Source organism: Bos mutus, chromosome 19, assembly GCF_027580195.1.
Source record: "Bos mutus isolate GX-2022 chromosome 19, NWIPB_WYAK_1.1, whole genome shotgun sequence".
Classification (NCBI taxonomy): Eukaryota; Metazoa; Chordata; class Mammalia; order Artiodactyla; family Bovidae; genus Bos; species Bos mutus.
In genome coordinates this window covers 25314551-25333474 of record NC_091635.1, presented here as the reverse complement: position 1 = coordinate 25333474, position 18924 = coordinate 25314551, and the positions used below count along the sequence as shown (strand labels likewise).

Here is an 18924-nt window from a genome sequence, read left to right as displayed (position 1 = left end):
GAATTCCATCACCTCCACTAGCTTTGTTCGTAGTGATGCTTTCTAAGGCCCACTTGACTTCACATTCCAGGACGTCTGGCTCTAGGTGAGTGATCACACCATCGTGAGTATCTGGGTCGTGAAGCTCTTTTTTGTACAGTTCTTCTGTGTATTCTTGCCACCTCTTCTTAATATCTTCTGCTTCTGTTAGGTCCATACCATTTCGGTCCTTTATTGAGCCCATCTTTGCATGAAATGTTCCCTTGGTATCTCTAATTTTCTTGACGAGATCTCTAGTCTTTCCCATTCTGTTGTTTTCCTCTATTTCTTTGCATTGATCGCTGAGGAAGGCTTTCTTATCTCTCCTTGCTATTCTTTGGAACTCTGCATTCAGATGCTTGTATCTTTCCTTTTCTCCTTTGCTTTTCGCTTCTCTTATTTTCACAGCTATTTGTAAGACCTCCTCAGACAGCCGTTTTGCTTTTTCGCATTTCTTTTTCTTGGGGATGGTCTTGATCCCTGTTTCCTGTACAGTGTCACAAATCTCCGTCCATAGTTCATCAGGCACTGTATCAGATTTAGTCCCTTAAATCTATTTCTCATTTCCACTGTATAATCATAAGGGATTTGATTGAGGTCATACCTGAATGGTCTAGTGGTTTTCCCCACTTTCTTCAATTTAAGTCTGAATTTGCCAATAAGGAGTTCATGATCTGAGCCACAGTCAGCTCCTGGTCTTGTTTTTGCTGACTGTATAGAGCTTCTCTATCTTTGGCTGCAAAGAATATAATCAGTCTGATTTCGGTGTTGACCATCTGGTGATGTCCATGGGTAGAGTCTTCTCTTGTGTTGTTGGAAGAGGGTGTTTGCTATGACCAGTGAGTGCGTTCTCTTGGCAAAACTCTATTAACCTTTGCCCTGCTTCATTCCATACTCCAAGGCCAAATTTGCCTGTTACTCCAGGTGTTCCTTGACTTCCTACTTTTGCATTCCAGTCCCCTGTAATGAAAAGGACATCTTTTTTGGGTGTTAGTTCTAAAAGGTCTTGTAGGTCTTCATAGAACCACTCAGCTTCTTCAGTGTTACTGGTTGAGGTGTAGGTTTGGATTACTGTGATATCAAATGGTTTGCCTTGGAAACGAACAGAGATCATTCTGTCGTTTTTGAGATTGCATCCAAGTGCTGCATTTCGGACTCTTTTGTTGACCATGATGGCTTCTCCATTTCTTCTAAGGGATTCCTGCCCGCAGTAGTAGATATAATGGTCATCTGAGTTAAATTCACCCATTCCAGTCAATTTTAATTTGCTGATTCCTAGAATATCGATGTTCACTCTTGCCATCTCCTGTTTGACCACTTCCAATTTGCCTTGATTCATGGACCTGACATTCCAGGTTCCTATGCAATATTGCTCTGTACAGCATCGGACCTTGCTTCTATTACCAGTCACATCCACAACTGGGTATTGTTTTTGCTTTGGCTCCATCCCTTCATTCTTTCTGGAGTTATTTCTCCACTGATTTCCAGTAGCATATTGGGCACCTACCGACCTGGGGAGTTCCCCTTTCAGTATCCTACCATTTTGCCTTTTCATACTGTTCATGAGGTTCTCAAGGTAAGAATACTGAAGTGGTTTGCCATTCCCTTCTCCAGTGGACCACACTCTGTCAGACCAGTGGCTTCTAACAGGCATTAATACCTGTTGGAAATGGATTCTCATTGGCTGGGGTGATTGGTAAGTTTTCTAATTCTGGTTCTTCCACTAGGTTATACAGAGGCTTAACCTCTTTGTTTAAAAGCAGCAACAATGAGAAAAAAAAAAAAGCTGGTCTGACATAATTATGAACCCTCTGGGCTAGGCTTGTAAAGACATGGTCTCTTTGTCAAGGAGACCCAAGCAGAGTTAGTTCATCATTGGAGCGTCACTTCACAGCTCTGCAGGGAGAACTGATGCCAGGAGAAAGAGTTTGGCCTCACTATTTGGCTTCTTATAGACCGATAGGCTCTTTTCTCTCAGATTCTATTAAGTTTGGGCCTCTGCAGGCCTGTCAGAGGAGAGAAGAAGCGTTAAGAAGATTCTGGCAAATGTCTGGGTAAAGGAGCCTCCTGGCATAACAGCAGAGAGGACAATTCATTTTGATATCTTTGGCCTTGAAATTTCTAGTTCTTCTGTTGGTGAATAGTAGCGTTTTGGAGAAGTTGCACAGTCTCTTGTAGCCTAAACAGTTGCTTTCGCTATAGGTATATGATCATTCACAAGCTTGCTTTACGCAAGGATTGCCCAACCAAGGCCTTTTTGAAAACATTTAAGCTTGTTGCAGCTAACCAGTAGACCCTAGTGTTGGCTTGGGTTTAGCAATCTTATAGACCTTGCTCACCCACATTTCTATGATGAAATGTAACATATTCTTCTAAGATGTAATGTTACCTCCTTTGTTTTCTGTCAACACACAAATTGGAAGCTTTATGTCGAGAGATTGAAAAATTTAGGAATTATTTTGCAGGAGATAGACAATGGCCACAGAATGAAAGGTGCAGAGAAAAACTGCTTTAAAGGGTGCATAGAGTATCAGAAAATGTAGAGATATGAGTACTTCTGAGTTTAAATGATTACATTGTCCAATCTGAAACTTCGTGAGCTGCAGACTTAGAGCAAAATCTATTCGGAGGCACTCTAGTATTTTCTTATTAGTGTATTGGGTGTTATATCTGGAGTTTCCCTTTGAGCAGCTTAACTGGATTTGTGAATGTCTTCCCAGCAAGTTCTAAACCAGCTGGGCTGGAGGCCAAGATGGGCTAAGAAGTGGATATCATTATGGAATGCATTTGTTGATGCTTTTTTGTTTTTGCTTTGCTTTTGTTTTGAATCCACATGGATCTCCTCAAGTGACTTCCTTCTATTGAAGGAAGGAAAAAGAACTTTTTCTTTATTCCTTTCTACACAGAGTCAGCACTTAGATCTTTGTATTTCTGAAACATAGTTCAGAGTCACTTTTCTCTGTTAAGAACTACTTCTTCGGTTATCAGATCTTTCCTTGGCTAGCAGCATTCTCCTGGAGACCTCAGGGCGGGGAGGGTCTCACTTTGCTGTCAGTTTGCCAGTTGTCTGTTGAAGCTGGGTGGAAAGATGAATGAAGAAGGTGAAAATGTGGGGCAGTGCTAATTCAAGGGCACTATCTGTTTGAGTAGGAAAGAGGTTAGAGATTGCCCTTGTGAAGATGCTCCCACTGGTGGATTTGTTCCAGTTGACAGGATTCCGAAATGGAAAACGGGTTTTTGTATTGCCTCACTCAAGGTGAGAAGCGAGCCCAGAAGCAAGCTGAATCAGCTCTGGCAGCTTGGGGACGCTGCCACTTCCACTGCTCGTCTGGCTTACACTCTCCTGGGTATTCTGAGGCCCCCACTGGCCTGGGGGGTTGCTTCTCATCAGCTTGGCCTTCAAGCTGGCGTGCTCTTGGGAGATGAGTGCTGCTCAGGAGCAGAGGAGTACAAAGAACAAAGTGCTCAGTTTTGCTGCTTCTCAGTTTACCCTCTGTGAGCAACTCCAAGCAACGTTGAGACGTCAGAGCTGTTTGGCACAGGAAGAAGGTGCTTGCAGACCCAACGGAATCCTCCCTTTGCCCATCTCATTCCCCTGAGCTACAGTTTGTTTCCGCATCAGCACTGCATGTTGTCTCTAGCCAGAAGCCCCACCTCACTGGATGCATCTGTCCCCAAGCCATGATTGAGGCTGTTAGGTGGTCTCTTCATCCCAGCCACGCAGTGAAAACGGCTCAGAAAGCAGCAGGCACTGGCCTGCACACTCCCAAATGTCCTCTTTCTAGAGCTTCCTCTGTGGAGTGTTTGTTATCTCTCCTAGGGGACTCGGTGGAACCACAAAGCCGCCTTTCAGAGGGTGTGAATAGGGAGGAAGAGACGGCAGGCAGGGCCGTGTGATTGGATGTGGACTATTTCTGCCCCCAGCTAGTGTCTAACTGGAAGTCTTCTCAGACTAGCCTCAGAACAGACCCAAACATTTCCCAGCCATCAGAAGAATAAATGGTGACTGTCTCGTCCCAGGGGAAATGAAGTCACCACTAACTTTAACCAGTTATGTCCCAGACGAATGTACAGAGTGACTCACAAATGTGTCAAAGCAGAGAAAGCATGTACATAAAGTTTGTACATAATGATATTCTTTAGAGGGGAAAAAGTGTGTCTTGGTTTCTTCTTTCCTGTTTTTGGCAGTGTTCTGAGGCCCAGTATTTTTGTACCGTTGCCTGGGACTCTTTCTCACCACCCCCTGCTGGCTGTCCCATGTCCCCACTCACTTCTCTAGGGTCCTTTCCAGTCTGATAGGATGCGAGCTAGCAAATGATACGGTCCCATTTTCAGGAGAGAGCTGCAGGGTGGAGACAGATAAGAGGTCTTCAGACAGCAGGGACCCGCATCGTCTTAACTCACTTGTGAAAGAATTTCTCCCCAGTACCTGTTCATTGAAAGAGGCATTGAGATGCGGCATCTGGTGTGTAGTGATGAGGTGCACGTCTGAGGTTTCTGTCCAGGAGAAAGACTCAACTGTGCTGGTCCACACATAGACTTGTCCCCATGTGAGGTGACCGGCAGACTTGAGTTCCTTCTGCGATTGGATCGGCTGAGCTGACCTGGTGAGTGGATGCCAGCACCTAGTGCCAGGACATGCAGATCTGCGGGTTTTCTATATATGAAGTGTCTTCCTTGCCAGTAGGTAAGGAAGGTACATCTGGTAGAAGACATGAAGTAACCAGTGGATATCAGACAATAAGAAGTGCTAAGGGGAAAACTGAATAGAGGACAGGAGAACATGAGGGGTATGGTTTACGTAGGGCTGTCAGAGAAGGGAGTTTGAGAAAACCCTGAAGGAGGGATGGGAGGGATTGAGCCAGGCTTAATCTGGGGAGTCCATGGGGTCGTCAAGATTTGGACATGACCTAGCGACTAAACAACAATCTGTGGAGGGGAGACGGTAAGAACTCAAGCAGAGAGAACAGTGAGTACAAAGGCCCTGAAGAGGGGCCCTAGCTGGCATGTACTGGAATAGCAGGGAGGCCAGCATGGCCTAAGCGGTGAGTGAGAGAGAGTGACAGCTAAGTCAGAGAGGTCACATGGACCCCTTATGTGTTGTGGTGTGGACTTTGACTCTTAATTTGACTGGGCGATAGTATGCAGTGGCACCCCACTCCAGTACTCTTGCCTGGAAAATCCCATGGACGGAGGAGCCTAGTAGGCTCCAGCCCATGGGGTCGCTAAGAGTCAGGCATGACTGAGCGACTTCACTTTGACTTTTCACTTTCATGCATTGGAGAAGGAAATGGCAACCCACTGCAGTATTCTTGCCTGGAGAATCCCAGGGACAGAGGAGCCTAGTGGGCTGCCGTCTATGGGGTCGCACAGAGTCGGACACGACTGAAGCGACTTAGCAGCAATAGCAGTAGCAGGGACTCTGAGCAGAGGAGTAACAGGATTGCATTTAAGTTTGATGGGTCTCGGGATGCTGGTTGAGAATAAAACCAGCAGGGACAAAGTCAGAAACCCAGCTAGGAGACTTTCACAGTTATCCAAGCGAGAGATGATGGGGACCTGAACCTGGGTAATAAAAAGAAGTGGTTGTGAAAGCAGTCAGATTCTGTATATATTTTGAAGATAGAGCTCAAGTGTTTCTTGACAAGTAGAGAGTGGGCTTCCCTAGTGACTAAGACAGTAAAGAATCTGCCTGCAATGCGGAGACCCGGGTTCAGTCCCTGGGTCGGGAAGATCCCCTGGAGAAGGGAATGGCTACCCATTCCAGTATTCTTGCCTGGAAAATTCCATGGACAGAGGAGCCTGGCAGGCTACAGTCCATGAGGACACAAAAGAGTCCAACAGGACTGAGCAACTAACACAGAGTGGAAAAAAGAAAGATCGAGGGTGACTCCCAAGGTTTTAGGGCTGAATAGCTGAAAAAGTGGAGTTCCATTCACTGCCCCGGGGAAGTTTGAAGGAGGCACGGAATTAGGGAGCTAACAGGAGCCCTTTTTGGGGCTAGGGCAGGTTTGAGTTGCTTACCAGTACATCCAAGTGGAGATAACAGTAGGCAGTCAAGATATACAAGTCTGAATACATGTTTAGGAGTCATCAGGACTGTGGTGGTTTAGTCACTAAGTTGTGTCCGGCTCTTGCAATCCCATGGAACGTATAGCCCATCAGATTTCTCTGTCCATGGGATTTTCCAGGCAAGAATACTGGAGTGGGTTGCCATATTCTTCTCCAGGGGATCTTGCCGACTTAGTGATCGAACCTGTGTCTCCTGCATTCCAGGCAGATTCTTTAGCACTGAACCACCAGGGAAGCCCGGACTAGGTCTGTATGAACCTATATATATGATTGGTTTCTAAAGCTACCAGACTAGATGAAATCCCCCAACAAACAGGTGTAGACAGAAAAAAAACAGGACCTAAGACTGAGCCCTGGAGCAGATTAAGCATTTAGAATTTGAGAGACAGACCCAGCCAAGGAATCTTAGAAGAAGCAGCCAGAGGGCTAAGAGGCCACCCTGCAAGCCAAGTGAAGATGTTATTTCAAGGAGGAAGAGGGGCCAACTGTCAGATAACACAAGCCTAGATCTAAGAATTAACCATCCAGCTTGGGAAAGTGGAGGTCCCTGGTGGAGGGGTGGGGAGGTGATTTTTGTGGTGTGGATGGAAAGGGGCAACCTGGCTGGAACAGGTTCAAGAAAGACTGGAAGGAGAGCAATGAGGGACAGCAAGTACAGTGGCTGTTGCGAGGAGTTTTGTTCGATAAGGAGAGAAATAATGGATCTTGGCTGATAAAGGGAGTCTTCTTGATGAAATTCTGGACACACACGTGGGCTGAGGCTGAGGTCAAAGTTGGGAGAAGACTGGAGGGCTCAATAAGTGGGTGGAGACAGGATCTGCAATCTTTACTGGCCTCTGGCAATAGCCACACCTGGAACTATTCTCTTTTCATGAAAATTAATGAAATTCCTTCTACTGTTACGGATCTCTTTTATATGATTATTCTAATTGTTGGATTTTTTGCTCAGAGTATTTTAGAGTCTTTCTTGATCCTTTCTCTCTCAGTCCATTCTTAGCTCCCTTTGAGGTCCAGCTTAGTTTCCTAAAACCAGCTATGGTTTAGTCTTTCCCTTACCAGCTCTGAATTCTTCCAGGCTAGGCAATTGGACTGGGCCTAGGAACTGTTGCTGGCTTCAGGCCCAGGTGAGCTGACCAAAATAGCCACAGAAGAACTGTTTGCACAGAGTGAAATTCCTCTAGGGGAAATAGCATAGCAGACAGCCAAGAAAGCCATAGTTAGGGTGGTAAGACCCCACGACACAGTAAAAACAAGTACCCCCAAGGCCTGGCTGTGGAATTTGAGCCAAGTTCTTTCTCAGTTGTGTTTCTTTGTTTCCCTTCTCTCTCATTCCCTGGCTCAAGAGTAGTATTCTCCAGTGAAAGACTAGTGAAACAACCCCCGGTCTGATGGCCAGGGCTCCAGGGTCCCGTCTGAAGCTTCTTCCTGTTACGTGGTGCTCCCTGAGGCAGCCTATGGAAAGAGCTCTAGAACGAGCTGCGCTCCGTGCCCTGTTGCGGGGGGAAAGTTCTGTGAAGGTCCCATGGTGCATATACACTGGCACAGAGCAGCGGCACTTGCCTCACACGTGGGCAGCACTTGCCCCAGATGTCAGGAGGGCTACACATGAGCTCTGAAGAAGGACTGGAGTTGGCCAGACAAATGGGAGAGAGTGTGCTTAGGCTCCAGGTGAGAATGTGTTGTAGTTCCTGAAATGGAAAAAACTGAAATGTTTGTGGAGAGAGTTGAAAGGGCAAGAGATAAAGTAGGAGAGATTGGGGGTGGGGAGGGGGGAGGTAGTCAGGGAGGGGCAGCTTGTTTTGGCCTAAACTATTGAAGGATTTTTTTGCTGACTGTATAGAGCTTCTCCATCTTTGGCTGCAAAGAATATAATCAATCTGATTTTGGTGTTGACCCTCTGGCGATGTCCATGTGTAGAGTCTTCTCTTGTGTTGTTGGAAGACGGTGTTTGCTATGACCAGTGCGTTCTCTTGGCAAAACTCTATCAGTCTTCGCCCTGCTTCATTCCGTACTCCAAGGCCAAATTTGCCTGTTACTCCAGGTGTTTCTTGACTTCCTACTTTTGCATTCCAGTCCCCTATAATGAAAAGGACATCTTTTTTGGGTGTTAGTTCTAAAAGGTCTTGTAGGTCTTCATAGAACCATTCAACTTCAGCTTCTTCAGCGTTACTGGTTGGGGCATAGGCTTGGATTACTGTGATATTGAATGGTTTGCCTTGGAAACGAACAGAGATCATTCTATAGTTTTTGAGATTGCATCCAAGTACTGCATTTCGGACTCTTTTGTTGACCATGATGGCTACTCCATTTCTTCCAAGGGATTCCTGCCCACAGTAGTAGATATAATGGTCATCTGAGTTAAATTCATCTGAGCTGACTGTGGCTCAGATCATGAACTCCTTATTGGCAAATTCAGACTTAAATTGAAGAAAGTAGGGAAAACCAGTAGACCATTCAGGTATGACCTCAATCAAATCCCTTATGATTATACAGTGGAAGTGAGAAATAGATTTAAGGGACTAAATCTGATAGATAGAGTGCCTGATGAACTATGGATGGAGGTTCATGACATTGTACAGGAGACAGGTATCAAGACCATCCCCAAGAAAAAAAAATGCAAAAAAGCAAAACGGCTGTCTAAGGAGGCCTTACAAATAGCTGTGAAAATAAGAGAAGCAAAAAGCAAAGGAGAAAAGGAAAGATACAAGCATCTGAATGCAGAGTTCCAAAGGATAGCAAGGAGAGATAAGAAAGCCTTCCTCAGCGATCAATGCAAAGAAATAGAGGAAAACAACAGAATGGGAAAGACTAGAGATCTCGTCAAGAAAATTAGAGATACCAAGGGAACATTTCATGCAAAGATGGGCTCGATAAAGGACCGAAATGGTATGGACCTAACAGAAGCAGAAGATATTAAGAAGAGGTGGCAAGAATACACAGAAGAACTGTACAAAAAAGAGCTTCATGAACAAGATAATCTCGATGGTGTGATCACTGACCTAGAGCCAGACATCCTGGAATGTGAAGTCAAGTGGGCCTTAGAAAGCATCACTACGAACAAAGCTAGTGGAGGTGATGGAATTCCAGTTCAGCTAGTTCAAATCCTGAAAGATGATGCTGTGAAAGTGTTGCACTCAATATGCCAGCAAATTTGGAAACCTCAGCAGTAGCTGCAGGACTGGAAAAGGTCAGTTTTCATTCCAATCTCAAAGAAAGGCAATGCCAAAGAATGCTCAAACTACCGTACAATTGCACTCATCTCACACGCTAGTAAAGTAATGCTCAAAATTCTCCAAGCCAGGCTTCAGCAATATGTGAACCATGAACTTGCAGATGTTCAAGCTGGTTTTAGAAAAGGCAGAGGAACCAGAGATCAAATTGCCAACATCCTCTGGATCATGGAAAAAGCAAGAGAGTTCCAGAAAAACATCTATTTCTGCTTTATTGACTATGCCAAAGCCTTTGATTGTGTGGATCACAAGAAACTGTGGAAAATTCTGAAAGAGATGGGAATACCAGACCAAATGACCTGCCTCTTGAGAAACCTATATGCAGGTCAGGAAGCAACAGTTAGAACTGGACATGGAACAACAGACTGGTTCCAAATAGGAAAAGGAGTATGTCAAAGCTGTGTATTGTCACCCTGTTTATTTAACTTCTATGCAGAGTACATCATGAGAAACGCTGGGCTGGAAGAAGCACAGGCTGGAATCAAGATTGCCAGGAGAAATACCAATAACCTCAGATATGCAGATGACACCACCCTTATGGCAGAAAGTGAAGAGGAACTAAAGAGCCTCTTGAAAGTGAAAGAGGAGAGTGAAAAAGTTGGCCTAAAGCTCAACATTCAGAAAACTAAGATCATGGCATCTGGTCCCATCACTTAATGGGAAATAGATGTGGAAACAGTGTCAGACTTTGTTTTGGGGGGCTCCAAAATCACTGGAGATGGTGATTGCAGCCATGAAATTAAAAGACGCTTACTCCTTGGAAGGAAATTTATGACCAGCCTGCTGCTGCTGCTGCTAAGTCACTTCAGTCGTGTCCGACTCTGTGTGACCCCATAGACGGCAGCCCACCAGGCTCCCCTGTGCCTGGTATTCTCCAGGCAAGAAACTGGAGTGGGTTGCCATTTCCCTCTCCAATGCATGAAAGTGAAAAGAGAAAGTGAAGTCGCTCAGTCATGTCCGACTCTTAGCTACCCCATGGACTGCAGCCTACCAGGCTTCTCTGCCCATGGGATTTTCCAGGCAAGAGTACTGGCTGCTGCTGCTAAGTCACTTCAGTCGTGTCGACTCTGTGTGACCCCATAGACGGCAGGCCACCAGGCTCCCCTATCCCTGGGATTCTCCAGGCAAGAACACTGGAGTGGGTTGCCATTTCCTTCTCCAATGCATGAAAGTGAAAAGTGAAAGGGAAGTCACTCAGTCGTGTCCGACTCTTTGCGATCCCATGGACTGCAGCCTACCAGGCTCCTCTGTCCATGGGATTTTCCAGGCAAGAGTACTGGAGTAGGGTGCCATTGCTTTCTCCAATGACCAACCTAGATAGCATGTTAAAAAGCAGAGACATTACTTGTCCAGCAAAGGTCTGTCTAGTCAAGGCTATGGTTTTTCCAGTGGTCATGTATGGATGTGAGAGTTGGACTGTGAAGAGAGTTGAGCACTGAAGAATTGATGCTTTTGAACTGTGGTGTTGGAAAAGACTCTTGAGAGTCCCTTGGACTGCAAGGAGATCCAACCAGTCCATCCTAAAGGAGATCAGTCCTGGGTGTTCATTGGAAGGACTGATGCTGAAGCTGAAACTCCAGTACTTTGGCCACCTCATGCGAAGAGTTGACTTACTGGGAAAGACCCTGATGCTGGGAGGGATTAGGGGCAGGAGGATAAAGGGACAACAGAGGATGAGATGGCTGGATGACATCACCGACTCGATGGACATGAGTTTGAGTAAACTCTGGGAGTTGGTGTTGGACGGGGAGGCCTGGCGTGCTACTATTCATGGGGTCGCAAAGAGTCGGACACGACTGAGCAATTGAACTGAACTGATTGAAGGATTTAATCTGGGGGAGTAGTTGAGTGAATTTACATTTTAAAAGATTGTTCAGACAAGATTGTGGAGGCTGGATTAGAGGTGGCTAGGCCAGAGGCTAGGGAGCCATCTTGAAGGCTTTGGGCCGTATTTCGGGCTGGGCTGAAGGTGGTTAACTCTAGCATAAGGCAGATGGAGAGAGATTCATATTTAGGAGGCAGACCCAGGAGGACTTGATGATTGGGTGGTGATGAGGATGGAACTCTGGAAGTACCGGAAGAGCGTCTGGGTAACCAGAAATATTTATTATCCATTCAGCCTTCAGGCACTGGTGTCACTGTGCTGTGTAATAGGCTTGATGTAGCGGCTCAGCAGTGAAAACAGACCTGAGCCCCCTGATTTCCATGAGTGTGGAAGAGAGACATTAAGCCCATAATGATTTAATGAATGGTGAATTACCAGAGGAGTTAACCTCATCTCAAGGCTCCTGGAAGGCCTCTCCGAGGAAATGACATGCCTTTTACACAGTGGACTTTTGAGGGAAAAAAAACCAGCCTGAGATCTGAAGGGTGAGTCATGTTAGCTAGTGAAGAGAGAAGAAAGTTCTGAGCAAGGACAGGGCAGGGATGAGAACTGGGAAGAGATGGAGGCTCTTCAGGGATCTGGAAGGAGGCCCGTGGTGACTGGGGATGAGCAGGCTGGGAAGAGAATGGGCCCAGGTAACAGCTCAGCATTGGCAGTCCTGGGTGAAAAGCCCACAGAGGGCTGGAGGTACTGGTCCACCACTCAGAGGGGAGATGTGTAGGCCATTCATAGACCTAGGGCTCATCAGCCTGGGAAAGGTACTTGAAGCCATGTGAGTGGGCACAGTCACTTCTGGAATGGGTGTTGGGTGGGGAAGATGTTAGTGAGGAACATCCGTATTGAAGGAATGGCAAAAGGAGCCCACACACAAAGGGAATAGGTGGCTGGAGAGGTAGGAGGAAATCTGTGGGGATTTCAAGAGGAGGAAATGGTCAAAGGGTCAGGGGTCCGTTGAATTTAACAATGAGGGGGCCCCTGGTGGCCTGGCAAGTGCAGTATCAGCAGAGACCTGGGGTGCAAGTCCAAGTGAGGAGGTGAGAAAGGAGGGGGACAGCAGGGTGCTGGCAGCTTTTCCACTAAGTTTGGCCAAGGAATGAGGAAGCTACAGCTGGAGGGATGGAGGTGGAGACGAACTATCATATGTTCATCCAGATCTGGGACACTCATGGTTTTAAATTGGAATTAAGTTGGTTTCCAGTATAGGGAAAAGGAAAATCAAGGGTGGACCCGTCAGGCACTGAACACCCCCCAACCCCTGCCTGGAAGCCTTGTGTGACAGCCTTGGAAATTTTCCTTGGAGCCTAAGACAGCTGCAATTGCTGGTATAGCAAATCACCATAAAACTTCATGAGACAGGGAAAGGGGAAAGTTACAGCAGAGTCCTGACGCCAGCGCAGACTGAGGGCGTTCTCCCTGCACCATCTTGGTTGGTTTCATTCTCCTCCCCGGCCGGCCCCTGAAGTATTCATCTAGATCTCAAACCAGTGGTTTCTCTCCTAGAGTCTCGCAGAGCTTTGTGGCCCCCGGGCTGTGGAGCTGGACAACCAATATGGAGACTCATCTCCCTGCCACATCCTGGAATTTCATTCTGCAGTGGCATCAGGACTCTGCTGTAACTTCCTAACTGAAAAGCCACTCAGCCCAGTGGAATCTCTAGACACTTTGACTCCAGGGTGCTAATGACCGCAGAGGGAGAGGGATGGGAAAGGGAGGTGAATAAGCACTGGGCCAGTTTTCATTTTGTTTGCACTCTATCCTTTCCTGGTGTCCTCCTGTTTCATAACAGGGGATGTCAGAGGGAGAGTCATTCGCCATTTTTAGCTAAGTGAACCTGAGCCCAGGGGAGCCTCCTGGAAGAGCCCCTGCCTGCCCTTCCCAGCCCTGCCAGCAACCAACTCATCCTGTGTTTTTATCTGCAGTGAGGTTTGAGGATTATAAAAAGATTTAAATTCTCAGATCAGATCATTTCATGCACCTTCCCACCCCACCGGAGGGACACACATCGCACCTCTGGCTAAATGACTCCAGAGAAGGGAGAACATTACCTCAAGAGGCAACTGATCCCAGTGTTTGAAAGTTCTCCCCTCTAGAAAACTGAAATGTCCACCCCAAAGTCTTGGTTCTTCTCATTCAGTACATGTGTGGAATAGATGTCCTGGTGGATATTGCTGCTCTGGTGTCCTGGTCACCACCACAGCTGCCCTCAAGCTCCGCTTGAAAATCCCTCTTTCAAAACATCCCTCAGGACGGAACCCGACACTCCAGGCGGGGCCCAGTACAGAGCAGACGAGGACTATTATTTTCTATGACTGAACTTTTGGAAATGCAGCCCAAGATTGCAGTAGCTTTTTTGGCAACCACATCTAGGTTCTGTTGCTTCCCATATAACTTTGAGTCAAAACCACTGGGGCTTTTTCACTTGAGAAACACGATTAAGCTCTGTCTTCCTGTCCTATATGCATGTGATTTTTTTTCTCTTCTTAACTGAAATGCAGTGTTTACTCAACTTCAAAGTTTAAACCACCATTTATTGATTACCCACTCTAGGCTCAATATTTTTCATTACTGACGCCTCCTAGAATCGTGTCAGGACGACCTTACCTCTGTTTTACAGGTGGTGTGCTGAGGCTGGGAGAGGAATGCCCCGGCCGTCCCACAGTCTGAATGCTCATTTTGGTCTGGAGCCTCATGCTCTTAAGCACTGCACATACCAGTTTTTTTAAGTTCTCTTTGAACCCTCGTACAGACACCCATTGTGTTTACAATCCTCAGTTTTGTGACATCCATAAAGTTAATTTGCCTTCTAGGTCTTTTGCATGGTTTCCCTAACTTGGGTGGTGGATAGACTGCTTTGAAGCCATGATTCCAGCCTGTAGGGCACAAAACCAATTTAGTGAGTCACAACTGGCATTTAAAAAAGTGAAATAGAGTAGAAAAATATCAAAGCCCATCACATGTAGCAAGGGCAAATTTTATTTCAGGAAATTCTTACTGCATGAGCACAGGACGGGGAAGTACGTGGGGGTGTATGTGCATATACTGGGTCTTGATGTAAATTGTTTTTATGATTGTGGTTCATGGTCTAAATAGTTTAAACACTGCTCTAAAGGGAAGATGTTTTTTCAGTCAACTTAGGTTGTTTACACTGTAAGGCTGCAACCTACCGTAATTATGTATAATAATCTGTTTATCAGTTCATAGATGTAGTTCCTATAAAATTAATTCAATAACTAAAGAAAAGCCAATAAAATCAGCAGCATCATTTGGTGGGGGGAGAAGTTGACTGAACCTAAATTGCTGCTGTCAGTGTACGTTCAGCACAGATTTGACACCCTGGCTCCTTGGGTTCTGCACACCCACCCTGCAGTCTCTAGTGTCCAGCGACGTGGTCCTCCGAGGCTTCTGAAGAGCCATCATCCATCACTTTGCATAAATGTGCCTTGAATTAAATGTGCAGAATCAAGTTGTCTTAAGCCCATGTAGTTAGAGTGGTGCCACTTGGTACCAGTACAGTTGTGCACAACTCACAGAGGCCCAGAAATGTGCGAATCTTGGTTACGCAGCAGTTACTCATCTGTAGTTACATGTTCTTTTTTGGCTGCCTCACAAGTCAGTGCGTGATCCTAGCCCTGACTAGGGGTCAGACTCATGCCCTCGGCAGTGGAAGTGCGAAATCTTAACCACTGGACCACCAGGGACGTCCCAGTATATGTTCATTTTTAAAAGATGATCATCGCAGTGAAAACACAAGAATAAAACTTTCTGCTAGAAAAAGCCTCCGAGGGGAACCCTGCCGACCCGGTTGGGAGACCCAGCTCTAGCAGGAGACCCTGGATGACCTCACAGCAGCACACTGCTCAGGACAGACTGGATCTCAGCGCTTAGGTGGAGGCATGTTCAGCTTAGCCCCCAAACTAGACTATTATCCTGCATGTAGTTCTTTGCCTTGTTCATTAGAATACTATGACCGTTTCCATCAAATGCCCTGTTGATACAGAGCTTTTGTATACTACTCTCTCAGTGTAGCCATCCAAAACCCCATAAAAAAGAAACAGGTTTGTTCAGTATGACTTGGTTTTAGCAACCCCATGCTTATTCCTTGAGATCACTGCCTTCCTTACCTTAGTAATAGTAGTGCTGTTTAGTCATTTGTTCTAGGGTTTTGCTGAGGATCAGTGTCTGTAATGTTTCAGGATCCACCTGTGCGATCTGCCCAGAGCTGCCCTCTGGCTCCTCACACAGTTTGCTGCAAAGTCTCTGCCTACTGTGGAGTGCAGCTCATGTGGCCTCGGGGCCTGGAAACCGTCTAAGGCATTGACAAGCCTGCTTACTAACCTGTCCTGGGCTGCAGTTTGCTGCTTTACCTTTTCTTTACCTTTTCTCATTTAAGAATCATTCTCCCAAAGAGAAGTCAGAGACCAGCCAAACTGTGAGTGGTTCCCAGCGCTCAATGCCTGAGCCGTTCTGCCTCTTCCCGTCTCTGAGTGATGCCCTTCTTGTTTCTGTACTTCCTGAAACCTGCTTTCCAAAGGTCTGAGGTGTATACAAGTCTGACTCTCTGCATGGTGCTCTTTTTCTTGTGATCTATAAACTATAAGATGGCTTAGAGTCTCAGATTCCCCTGATTTCCATTTTACTTGTCTAATGTTTCTCTTAGATCAGACCTAAGTTCAGAGTAGAGATTCCTTCATTACTTGCTCAACGTTCTTTATTTTCCTTATTTAAAATGAAAGTATAGTAGAGTATATTCATTGTGGGGAAATGAGAAAATACAGAAAAATGGGGAAAATTATTTAAATGAAGCAAAAATCTACCACCAGGAGATAATGGCTTTTAACATTTTAGCCTTTTTTTTAATAGATTTTTTCACTGCTGTATTCATATATAGAATTACATACACATATAAAAAAAAGTAGGATTTTTGAAATTTTCATTCTCATTACATTGTTATTAACTCTCCTAGTCTCGGTGATACTATGGGGCCATGCCTATCATGCTATGTAAAACTATAAGTTCATTTAAAGTAATTATTCATATGCGTGCTCGCTCGCTCTCTATATATATGTATATAGCTCGATACCTAGGCCATTGTGTTCATGTGATAAAGGCTGAGCATAAAGCGATCTAGACTTTTACATGGAGTGGATGTGTCCTTCTTGTCAGAGATCCCAGCTCAGCGATGCTTCTCTCCCAGACTGGCTTGGCATCTGGTTACAGCAGGCGTGAGCAGAAGCCCTTGTCAGAGCTACAGGAATAGCTGGGGGAGACGCCCCTGCCCACCGTACAGGGGCTCCAGTCTAGCTGGGGAGAGTCAGCAGTGCCTGGCAGAGAGGGCTCCATTAGGTGGCACCGCTTAGTTACTGAAGCCCATGTTTTTATAGTCTCGGTATCTTTACATTCTTCTAGACTTTTTGATGGTTGGAAGACAGCCCAGTGGAGGCAGGACCAGCTGTCCTCACAGCCTGGATGGCTAAGTCTGAGAAAGAGAGGTCTTTGTAGGGTTGCTAACTTTGAGTAGGGTAGTGTGGGGAAAGGTCATCAACCTCTCATGGAGAAGCAACAGCAAATAGAGGCAAAAAGAAAATCTGAGGCCAGGGGACTAGGGTTCTTGTCAAGCACCATGAGTATTACTCCATCTCTTCTCTTCCAACAGATCCACAGACCAGCATGGCTGCCACTGCCGCTGTCAGTCCCAGTGACTACCTGCAGCCTGCCGCCTCTACCACCCAGGCGAGTGGGCAGTGGGCTCTGGGGGTTGGGGGCTGCATTAGCCTGCAAGGACTTGCTGAAGCTGACATGAAACCACAACTGAAGCTCTGTGCTGGCTCACTATAACTCCCCAAGGCTATGAGACCAGTTGGGTTCAGTTTTTCACTTTTTCTGACCTAAGAAACCAAGGTAGCTCATCTAAGGTGCAACAATTGAGTCAGGAGGAAAAGCAGAATGCAACTCAAGGTCCTTCCACCAGTCCCCACTGACCATACAAGGAAAACAGAGATTGTCCCTGTACCCCAGAGGCTCTTTCCTTGTAGCTTCGAAAGAGCAGCCCTCCTCCATCGAAAATGTCATGTCCCAAGCACTGGAAAACACTTTTCCAAAGGGTTTATTCCTCCTGTCCCCTCCACTTGTCTTTCTCTCCTTCCCTGCCTCAGTGCTTCCTCACTTGATGACTCAAGGATCCTTTATCGCTGGGGTGGGGTGGAGGCTAATAGAGCTCCATCTAGAAGCTGAGGGTGATTCCAGGTCCCCATTAGACACCATTCGGCCCAGGGAGTAAGAGGTCAGCTCATGTTGCTAGTTCACCCTGTCAAGGGGTGCTTCTGGGGAGTTCCTTCCTGAGAAGGACACTTTCCACCTTTTCTCTGTTAATTCCTCAGTGGAGAAACCACTGGGGATGGGGAGACTGGGACAACTGCGGGGGAAGGATGCTGGCACCCCACTCGTCAGGTGGGGAGGAGCCTGCCAGGAGGAGAGGATCCTAAAGGGTGGGGCTCCTGGGCAGCAGGCCTCACATCTCACTCTTGGTCTCCTCCTGGTGTTTTGCAGGACTCCCAGCCATCTCCCTTAGCGCTGCTTGCCGCGACATGTAGCAAAATCGGCCCTCCAGCTGTTGAAGCTGCGGTGACGCCTCCTGCTCCCCCCCAGCCCACTCCACGGAAACTCGTCCCTATCAAACCCGCCCCTCTCCCTCTCAGCCCCAGCAAGAATAGTTTTGGAATCTTGTCCTCCAAGGGAAACATACTTCAGATTCAGGGGTCACAGCTGAGCACGTCCTACCCTGGGGGGCAGCTGGTGTTTGCCATCCAGAATCCCACCGTGGTCAACAAAGGGACCCGATCGAACACCAGTATCCAGTACCAGGCGGTCCCTCAGATCCAGGCCAGCAGTCCTCAGACCATCCAGGTGCAGCCCAGTCTGACCAACCAGATCCAGATCATCCCTGGCACCAACCAAGCCATCATCACCCCGTCCCCGTCCAGTCACAAGCCCGTCCCCATCAAGCCAGCCCCTGTCCAGAAGTCAAGTACGACCACCACTCCAGCACAGAGCGGGGCCAATGTGGTGAAGCTGACAGGTGGCGGTGGCAATGTGACCCTTACTCTGCCTGTCAACAACCTCGTGAACACCAGCGACCCCGGGGCCGCCACTCAGCTCCTCACGGAGAGCCCCCCTGCCCCACTGTCTAAGACTAACAAGAAAGCCAGGAAGAAGAGTCTTCCTGCCGCCCAGCCCCCTGTGGCTGTGGCCGAGCAGGTGGAGACGGTGCTGATCGAGACCACCGCAGACAACATTATCCAAGCAGGAAACAACCTGCTCATTGTTCAGAGCCCCGGCGGGGGCCAGCCAGCCGTGGTCCAGCAGGTCCAGGTGGTGCCCCCCAAGGCCGAGCAGCAGCAGGTGGTGCAGATTCCACAGCAGGCCCTGCGGGTGGTACAGGCAGCGTCCGCCACACTCCCCACCGTCCCCCAGAAGCCCTCCCAGAACTTCCAGATCCAGGCTGCTGAGCCGTCACCTACTCAGGTATCACGCTGACCTTTCCGCAGCACTTCCCTCTCCTCCTCAGCTCTAAATGGCTGATGCTCCGTTCCACTTGGCTCGCTTTTCTAGGTGATGCTGGTGCATCTTCCCATCTGACCTCAGCGTTGGGAGTCAGGATCGTTTGGGATGGGTAGTAAGGGCCCATTTCTGCCAGATTGTAGGGCCACATACTGCTTGTCT

General features: G+C 47.2%; 1 protein-coding gene across 3 annotated transcripts in view; it reads left to right on the top strand.

Moving 5' to 3' along the window:
• The window catches only part of SP2 (Sp2 transcription factor), a 30616-nt gene that overhangs the window by 3104 nt on the left and 8588 nt on the right, over positions 1-18924 (top strand). Inside the window, exons 1-3 of one of the 3 annotated variants that reach the window (XM_070389750.1) lie at positions 4351-4625; positions 16859-16935; positions 17752-18726. In XM_070389750.1, coding sequence (XP_070245851.1) covers positions 16873-16935; positions 17752-18726 — 1038 coding nt within the window. In that variant the 5' untranslated portion in view covers positions 4351-4625; positions 16859-16872. Of the gene's footprint in view, positions 1-4350; positions 4626-7691; positions 7759-16858; positions 16936-17751; positions 18727-18924 lie in introns of those variants that run through there. The other 2 variants (XM_070389749.1, XM_070389748.1) reach the window with 2 other exon arrangements.